This window comes from Colias eurytheme, chromosome 11 (assembly GCF_061535395.1).
Source record: "Colias eurytheme isolate Ceu_HAF_F1 chromosome 11, ilColEury1 Martin Lab GWU primary, whole genome shotgun sequence".
Taxonomy (NCBI): Eukaryota; Metazoa; Arthropoda; class Insecta; order Lepidoptera; family Pieridae; genus Colias; species Colias eurytheme.
The window spans coordinates 6,211,396-6,220,891 of NC_142990.1; the positions used below are offsets into that span (position 1 = coordinate 6,211,396).

The 9,496-nt window shown below is 32.4% G+C and overlaps 2 protein-coding genes across 2 annotated transcripts in view; one reads left to right on the top strand and one right to left on the bottom strand.

Moving 5' to 3' along the window:
• eIF3g1 (eukaryotic translation initiation factor 3 subunit g1) overlaps positions 1-9,496 on the top strand; it is a 123,434-nt gene that overhangs the window by 62,412 nt on the left and 51,526 nt on the right. The gene's annotated exons all lie outside the window — the stretch shown is intronic.
• On the bottom strand, positions 106-9,208 carry LOC149904617 (popeye domain-containing protein 3-like). Its single transcript, XM_090107377.1, has 8 exons — positions 9,010-9,208; positions 8,870-8,928; positions 8,670-8,754; positions 8,403-8,584; positions 8,196-8,327; positions 6,349-6,456; positions 1,758-2,055; positions 106-390 (listed from the first exon to the last, which is right to left on the bottom strand). Exons 1-8 carry the CDS (start codon positions 9,134-9,136, stop codon positions 149-151), a joined length of 1,233 nt encoding a protein of 410 aa, XP_089963503.1. The 5' UTR covers positions 9,137-9,208; the 3' UTR covers positions 106-148.

Below are 9,496 nucleotides of genomic sequence, written 5' to 3' on the forward strand. Positions count from 1 at the left end.
GTGCTTTAAGAATCCCAAATTCATCAATTCATCTCTAAGGTGTATATGTACATAGGTGTGTAACAGTGTACGTATGTATATTTCAACTACAAATAAAACAAAACATAAAGCGATAACATTTATTTTCATTTCTCACAACATTTATATCTTAATGTCTAAGTTCGTCATCCGTCTCAACGGCTTCACAGCTATGATACTTTGAAGATGTATCAGGACAAGAGTCAGCTACGGAGAGATCGTCAGACGAAGCTGCTGGTTCCTCATGAGCTGCTAAAGGGATCAATTCCTCATCACCTTCTGGAAATGATGCGGCTACACCATTCCTTTTTGCTAAAGTGGGTACGGTATTATCTACGTCCCGAGACCAATAGTCGGGAATCAGATTTTTTCCTGAAATATGTTTATTTATTGGTCAAATTGATTTAAAATTTGTGATGGTTGGCTCACATCTGTTATGGAAATTGAATAGGTGAGCTGTAATTTTAGTAATTAAATTAATGGAAGTGGCAAGTGCGGTGAACATTTAAGTGATTCAATTAACGTGTAACTATAGCAAAAGCAATAAAATGTTTTACATTATTTATGGTAATGAATTTAAATAACGTATTCACATGATAATGATTAAGTATAATATTACACATTAGTAACGTAAAAATAAACATACACCTATTTAAAAACAGTACCTGTAAAGGAAATATGTCTAGGTTGGCAGAAACATTAAATAAAAACTACTAGTTGTATATTTTTAGAATGTTAAGATTAAAAAGTTTTCCGATAAATTCATGCTCAGTGTAGTTACAAACTATAAAACTGGAGTAATGCGAAGTTTAGAGAAGACTTTCACAAGATACTTATACATCGCTACAAGTTTTTTAAAGTTCTCGCTGGCTATAGTCAGTTCAAGGATGCATTTATTATAAACAATATGCTATTTGCCTTGTATCGGCTTATGGCCAAGGTTTTGATTGAATTGGTTGTGTTCTAAATGTTGCCAAGTGGGGACAAATGTTCCGCAATTTATGTCGCGAGGCGCATCGTGACACTGCCAGACGGCTCTGAAAACTTTATTATGTAATGGAGACGTCAATTTTATGGTTCATCGTCCTCGGCAATATAAATGAACTGTACGCAAATTGTATAAGTACGAAGTACATATAACCATGAGCATCTTGTGTATTTTAGATTATATTTTGGCCTTGACGCAAAATTTGTCCTAGATAAAATGTGTTTATTTCAATGAAGGAAATAGGTATACTAGAGGTATATTATTATGATTGTGATATTTTTAACAATAGAGAAAAGTTGACTTTATCGTTAATTTTATACGTTAATTATATATCTCTAGTCAATTCTTTTTTTTTTTACGTAGCATATGGATGGAAATATTAAATTCAGGTGCCATTTTAATATTCAAAATAATTATAAAAAAATTTTTATTTCAACCAGTGAAGCAAAAATATAAACCATCCATATTGTATTTATATAAAGTTTATAATACTAATATTATAAATGCGAAAGTAACTCTGTCTGTCTGTCTGTTACTCAATCACGCCTTAACTACTGAACCAATTTGCATGAAATTTGGTATAGAGATATTTTGATACCCGAGAAAGGACATAGGCTACTTTTTACCTCGGGAAATAGGATAGGTTTTATCCCGGAAATCCCACGGGAACGGGAACTATGCGGGTTTTTCTTTGACTGCGCGGGCGAAGCTGCGGGTGGAAAGCTAGTAGTTTGTAATTGATGAAACTCACTGGGTCGTTTTTCCGGCGGCACTGGTTGTACGGTAGTAGGCGGCGGCGGTTTGCTGGCCGAGCGCAATTTCCTCGGGCTGCGGGCTAAAGCGTGCGATATACTCGGCAATCTTATATCTAGATGGGAGCCCCTTTCAGTTACAATCTTGTTGTTCATGGCGTAAAGCTTTGTGGTTATATCGCGAGCGATCAATGTGGTCACCACGCTAGCTAAATACTGCTCCTTGACGAACAAATATTCGAGAGAACTTCGCTGCCAGTACACGTAGCGGCATGATGACGCTGCTACTATCGACACCTAAAAGGCAATTACAAACAATCTCGCTTCAATGTACAACAAAAACAATCGCTATAAAAACTTTTGTTTTAACGAAGAGCCCCATTGAGAACAACGCGCGGATTGCATAAAAGTGCATCAGTTTTAATGTGGCTTCATTTGTAACGTGTTAAGTCTCTTTGCTGAACTTTGTTCACTTACGTAATGAAGAGTACCTATCTGTAGCACACATACTGTTTTTCACTTTAATAAGTATTTTTTTTTATTTTACCTACTACAGACAATATTTCATTGTTATTCCTCATATTTGTTTGACCAATAAAATATTTATTGATAAATGATGCCCAAGTTACGGTTGAGTAGTCTTTGAAATTTAGCTACCTATGGGGAAAATATAGACTCTTTACTCCTTAACGAGTTTTAATAAGAAAAATTACTTAAAAAAATAAAGTAGGAATTAAAAGCTTGTTACTTTAATCACCCTCTAAGCCAAGCACCTCTCCGACTCACAAACCGTTTGGTCTTGAGGTTGAATCGTTGTTAATTTTACGAGAAGTGGACTTCACTTCAAATATACAGAATTTTAATGAATACATAAAAAAAATTATGGTATGGTGTTTCGTATTTTACCAAGGCTTTTTTCGTTGATTTATAAACACTTAAAAACCATTTCTTATTATCTATCAGAAAAATAAATAAAACTTATTGCAAATTAAATTAAGTTGTCACTCTCGCTAGCGTTTAGCTACTACATATTATTTTATTCTGTGCTCTCGCAATGATGTGTAACAATGTTAACAATGGAATTAGGTAAAAAATATATCAGAATCATAATTTTTATGAAATGAATGTACCTACCTAAATAAATTTATACGTCTGTGGCTAATATCATAGCGGATGAAGGAATTTTAAAGGAAATTTCAGTTGGTTAGATGGTGTGTAAAAAATTGTCTTCGTTCCTTCCAGTAAAAGGGTTGCCCGCAAAAATCCAATTAAAGGCCGAGGATGTCAGTAGACAGCAAGTAAAAAAAAAACATTTCCTAAGAAAATTTATGGGCCGTTTTGGGTGCCAGTTTCTGTAAAAGTTCACAGTTACTCATGTTTAATCATATTTGGCACATTTTACATCCGTTTCCGTTAATCACTTATTAAACTATAGTTACATAAAAGATACATATTATTTTCATATATTTAAAATGTTCAGTCTATGTTATATTCTCTAAATACTCAAAGTAATCGCCAATTACCACAGCCACGTCGTGTAAACATTTCATGTAACACAAACAATATGGCAAGTATAGCAATGTCTAGCACATTCGAAAGTGTTAAGAGTTCATCGATATTTAACCTAGTTTCTTGCATTTATAGCCCCTTCGGCTTTTATACCGCGGTATCAGATCGCAATTAGGTCAACGAAATGGGGTATGTAACGTGGCATTTTCTAATGTATCAAATGATAGGCATGTGGAGAGTTACGTAGAGCCAATGAAAAATGTAGATTCTTAAAGTTTTTCTCAAATTTTTGCCGTCGAATAATACCTACCCTAGCAATATTTATTATGTTTCTTCACATTCTTTTAACATACTTTATGCTCAAAAATCAAAACATATTGCAATTAAATGCGACTATTTCGAAAAATCTTAAGATCAAGTCTAATATAAATAATAATTCCGTCCTTTAAGATTTTGCATTCGAATTTGCCCATTAAGTATTGCATGATGACCTACTACTATAATCAAAATGCTGTAAGCACTATATTTTTCTTTATCACAGCAATTATTTTCAATTCGCTTCTAAGAATAAATTAATAACCAAAGAAAATATAGAACAAACGTGTCAAGCGTCAGTAATAGAATAAAAGCAAATTGAACTTCCTTCTATGTACATAGTTTATAGAGGACCCTTTCATATAGAGCGGGTTGAAGCGTAACATTTAGGCAATGTAGGTCATTTGAGAGGTTAGTTCGTCACGGTGTTAGAGCCACTTCTGCTCTAAATAATGACGCCATTAAAGTGACGTGTGTGTTTCCCACATTGCTCAATATAATGAGGTTATGATATTACATTATTATGAATATGCTTATAATTTATTTACTTTGAAATCCTGCTTCGTTAAAATTGTTTGGGAGGTGTGCAACTTTAACTGTTACCTTTTTTTATTTTCTAAAGGAGACTTTTTTGTTTTTTCCATTATATGCATGTATATTGCTTAAACAGAAAACTCTATAGTATATAATATAGAAAACTCTATATATATAGAAATAGATAGATATAGAAAACTCTATAAATATCTATATATATAAAATTCTATATAATATAGAAAACTCTATAGTCATTATAAAATTGGAGAAATTGCAAAATTTAAACTTTTGGAATCACTTGGTTGGTCAGTGGTGGAACAGTTTACATAAAGTCCATTTTATTCAATCCTATTAATTAGTGTGAGTTCCGTTAGGAAATATTGCTTCTAAATTGGCAGGAAATAACGCAAAAGTAAAGAGCTATTCGTGCAAATATGAATTCCAGCAAAGAGGCTTCAAACGTTACCTACATAGAATAGCGGGCATAAATATACAAAAAGGAATTAAGGCCAGCACACACTCTTATAGCTTGGTTACTTAACAATTACAATAAGGGCTAAATGAGCTCAACAATAGTGATGTAAACATTGTTTTTTTTACCGTTACAATGTTTAAAATAATAAACAGCTTTATTCCTCTTTTTACCTTTCTTGCTTAATCGCTTCATTTACGGCCGCGGCGTTGATAAAGTTGAAATAAAATTTTTCGATTTCCGTGCAAAAGATTCAAAGGTGAAATAACAGGAGGATAAATTATAAATAATGGATTCGGATAAAAACGACGAGCCTCAGATCTGTTTTCCCAAAGGGTATAACCGAAGTCTGTACTCGGCTATAATAATCCATCAGTGGAATTGACGTTAATATTAACTCTCCAAAGAGATTATGGCTTAAAATACACAATATCTATCGTTGTCAAGTTTGGTAGAATATTGATGTTTTATAGATGGTATAACTTGTATATGATTCGCAAAATAAAATTTACCATTAAACTACATTATAAGGTGTATAATGATTACTCTTTTAAATTAGCAAAACCTCATCTATCAGAAACTTGAACACAAAAGCCTGCGAAGATCAGATAAACTACCTAAGTGTAGCGCTTAAGGTACCTAAATAAAAATATACTTAGATAAAAGTAGACATTAATTATTCCTGATATTTCAAATAAAAAACAATGCAAACGATTGGCTCATTTTTATAGCGGGTAGTTAAAAAAACGTGTGATACAATTATGTATTACAAACCGTATTTTTCTTTTTCAATTACCGGCCCGCGGACGGAAAGAACAAAGAAATTGTAAATGTAAGGTTACGAAACTCCGATGCAACTAATCTTTGTCGTTCTACTTAAAATGGATAGGTTTAGTTACTTAAAAGCACTGCATCAATTAATCATTTGTTTCAAAAACTTGGCGGCATTTTTTAAATGGCGTGTCAACGTCCGCGTGAATTTACAGCGTGAATTTTTTTAATGCTTGATATTTGTGATTTTCAGAATACAGACTGCAGTACGTAAGCTGCATATTTTATTGTTTCAAGATTGTTTCGAACTCTAAACCATACGTGTTTTCTTCATATATTTATACTAAAATATAGAGTGAGACTGAGGAAAGATCTTATTGGGTAAAATAATATTAGATTTAATATTCTTACTAAGGAAAGATCAACAAAATAGTAGGTACGAACATCGAAATTTTATGACCTTGTTTTGAAAAAGTTCAAGAGAAACGTCCTCGCAATGAAATCGACCTTTGACAGGACAATGCCTCAGGGGTGAAAGTTAGGTCATCCGTTGTAATACAGACGTTGAACTTCACCAATTTTTGAACTAATTTAGGAAATAGAAGTTGTAAATGGCATTAGTAAATAGTACCGTACACGAGAAGTATACGCAGTTAATTTAATTTGACTTATTACTTAATTATCTTTATGTTTAACTACCTATATATTAATTGTAGAACTGAGCATACTGATTAATTAAAAAGTATCACTTTAACTGTCAATGAATTAAATAATTTTATAGATAATATTATAGACTATGATTTGTGATCTGAATTCACACACAATAGTTTAGCCATAGCTGTTCGGATTAGAGGCCGCACTAGCAAAAGATAGTGGTATAGTGGTATGTAAGAAATCTATATTAAAAGCATTTTCCAGAACGTGTAATATTATATTAATACAAGAAAAAATAGAAGTATACAAAAATGTTTGGTATTTTTAACCCTTACCTTAAATTTTTCATCAATCGTAGCTCTACTAGACTCGAATTCAGGTGAGTCCAAAAATTCACACGGCAATATTGGATGAAGAAATTGGTGGCCGCTCATTACATTAACCTGTTATTATATAACATTTATTTTAATATACAATTATTTGTCTACAATCTACATAATGATATCATCCCTTTTCTTAAAAGTACACATCAGCAAGATATAGAGCATAAGCACAGGAAGGATAACTGGAAGAAAACGAATATTTGTTTTTTCAAGAAAAATGCTTACGTCATTTTTATTTTATTATCATATTTACTTAGAATAATATATGTGCATATGAAAAATATTGTTTACGTGCAGGTATAAAATAAATATCTAAAATTTACGATGTATATTCTGTCTGTATGGACGTGCATATCTAACGTGACATGTTTATGAATTTCGGATAACTTGCTCCATATAGTTTAAGAGAAGCTCATCTAATTGATATAATATAGAAGAGCAAACATTGGCACGTGCAACCACAAAAATTGTTTAAAATTCACTCGCTGTGAAACGATCCATATTACAAGCGAACCATTTGCATAATTTGTGGAAGCACGATACGAGCTGTACGAAGTAAATTATTCTCTTAAGATAGCTGTAAGGTAATAACCAAATGGTAATGGGGGTTTCTTTGCTTTATAAATTGCGATTCAACAAGTAAGCAATGTTCGGGATTATGATTTTATGTATCACTCGGATAGGTATAATGGGTAGGAAGTAGGACTCTACCCACTGCTATTTTAGAAGTGAAACTCCTTTAAACGCTTTGAGAGTAAAATTTCAAGCTCGCATCATGGTAATACCGTCATGTGTTGGAGTAAAGCGACGATTTTGGTATCTTTGAATCCAATTGCCAATAAAGTTTCACTTCTGACAAATGTGCTAGCACACATGCTCTTTTTTTAATTTACTGCCTAATTGGGGATTACAGTTTATTTCATTTCACGTATTTAGTTACGTACTTGCTTCATTGACTTTTATTTCCGAATGAAAAATAAAAATCCATACTAATATTATAAATGCGAAAGTAACTCTGTCTGTCTGTCTGTTACTCAATCACGCCTAAACTACTGAACCAATATTCATGAAATTTGGTATGGAGATATTTTGATACCCGAGAAAGGACATATGCTACTTTTTATCCCAGGAAAATGACGCAATCCCGGAAATCCCACGGGAACGGGAACTATGCGGGTTTTTCTTTGACAGTGCGGGCGAAGCCGCGGGCGAAAACCTAGTATTGAATAAATGTTTCAGTTTCTGATAGCTCTAAATAATTGTACATATTATTTGTGTGTCAATATTAATCTAGTTAGTTTAAGTTTAAGAGATCAATATCAACAATAATAAGTTAATTAAGTTGAGGATCTCTATCAAGGACGATAGCGGTTTGTGGTTTAGTTAAGGTCGAAGTTTAAGCATAGTATGTAGCCCAATTATTTCCATTATCGGTTTATTTATGACTGATTATTGGAAGTAAGTCTTTGTAGGTATTTCGTGACAGAAATATTCAGAAGGATATAAATGTGTTATATCTAATTATTCATAGATATAATATTTCAATAACTATGATGGAAATCTTGAAAAGAAAAACTTAAAGGAAGAAAAACCTTCTTAATTAAATACCTATATAAATACATATATACATTTCCCGTATATAAAAAGGTACTCTGTGATATACATATTGTATTTCAAATGAATCTTATGGGAGAAAAGGGTATGTATTATAAAAAAAATGTTTAATGGGAATTAAATGGTGGAAGATTCTACATGCCACTTACATAAAAAAATGTGTAATTTTTAATACTAAAACTTACCTTTCCAGACAACAATAAGCCAAGTCTGTCCGTCTTAGTAAGGTTTTGCATGGCGTAAGCTTCACCAGCGTGTAGCGACATTACGTGAGCGAAGTCAGGAGACACCATGCGTTTAAATTGCAATCTAGATACCTATTTCATAACATAATAATTAAGATTATTTTTATTCGCAATTTAAAAAATTGTGGGTAATTAAAAATATTTTACCTTAAATGGTTCAAATAGTGTGTGATAGACTTCTTCGAGTTCAGGATCGAACTTTACCGGTCTCATTTCATATACTAAATACACGACTTGAGCCAAATTTAGGAAAACAAAACCAAAATTCCATGAGAATGCGTCTGGCGAACATATGACGTGCCATGCCCAGACTGAATACAGCATAAAACCTGGTAAGTATACAAGAACATTCTTAGTCCACTAGCCATTTTATAAATATTCCCAAATAATAAATATATTAAAGGTCGAACTTACCAAATATCAGAATTGTATGCATCCATAATTGTCCTTTCTTTGTACTTGGAGCACAATAAGATGCTACAAATAGCAAATTTGAGAGCTGAAACATTATTCTGGTAAAATTTTTCTTAGTTCCATATAGGTACCATAATTTTATATTTACCTACATGTTTTTTTTTTCATAATAAGTACATAGTTTAAAACTTATATTATACCTGGAATAATGGATGCTGTGGAACTCGCCACAGTGGACACCACGGCCAAAACCATGGACCTGATAAACATACCAAAAACTTAACCTGGGCTTTGTGTAAACTACATTAATTATAGGTGAAAATAATAGATGATTAAATACCTGAAGGCATTGTGTAATTTATGGATCCCCAATCATGTAGAGAACCATTTTCTCTAGGCCAAGTGAAGTTGTATTCACCTATTTCTAAATACTCAGTCTTCGATTCCGATAACCCTCTGTGTGACATATTGATTTATCTAAATGAACACTTTATATAACCTACAAACACGAAAATATAGTTTAAACATAGGAATGTCATTCGCGCCCAAATCAATAACATCCGCTTTTCCATTTTCCGAACTTGAAGGCTGATCAACTAGCGCCATCTAGATCTATTTATATTAAATTATTCAGTTTTGAACACAGGTTTTGAAGAATATATGACACTGAACGATAATAATTTATGAATGTAACTTCATTTAAAAATAACATCTTATTAACGAAGTTATTTGAACACTGCAGAAAGAACAAGGAAAGAACATAATATTTGAATGATAACAAAAATAATTAATCTATTGTCAATGGATTTTTCATTTTAGATATGGCA

What these genes read in the sequence shown, in the direction of transcription:
- LOC149904617 (XM_090107377.1), bottom strand. Translation starts at nt 9,136, where the DNA reads ATGTCACACAGAGGGTTATCGGAATCGAAGACTGAGTATTTAGAAATA. An exon ending in GCATACAATTCTGATATTTG is followed by an intron (nt 8,585 to 8,669) that starts GTAAGTTCGACC and finishes TATACTTACCAG; the next exon opens with GTTTTATGCTGTATTCAGTC. An exon ending in GCCGCCGGAAAAACGACCCA is followed by an intron (nt 391 to 1,757) that starts GTGAGTTTCATC and finishes AACATATTTCAG; the next exon opens with GAAAAAATCTGATTCCCGAC.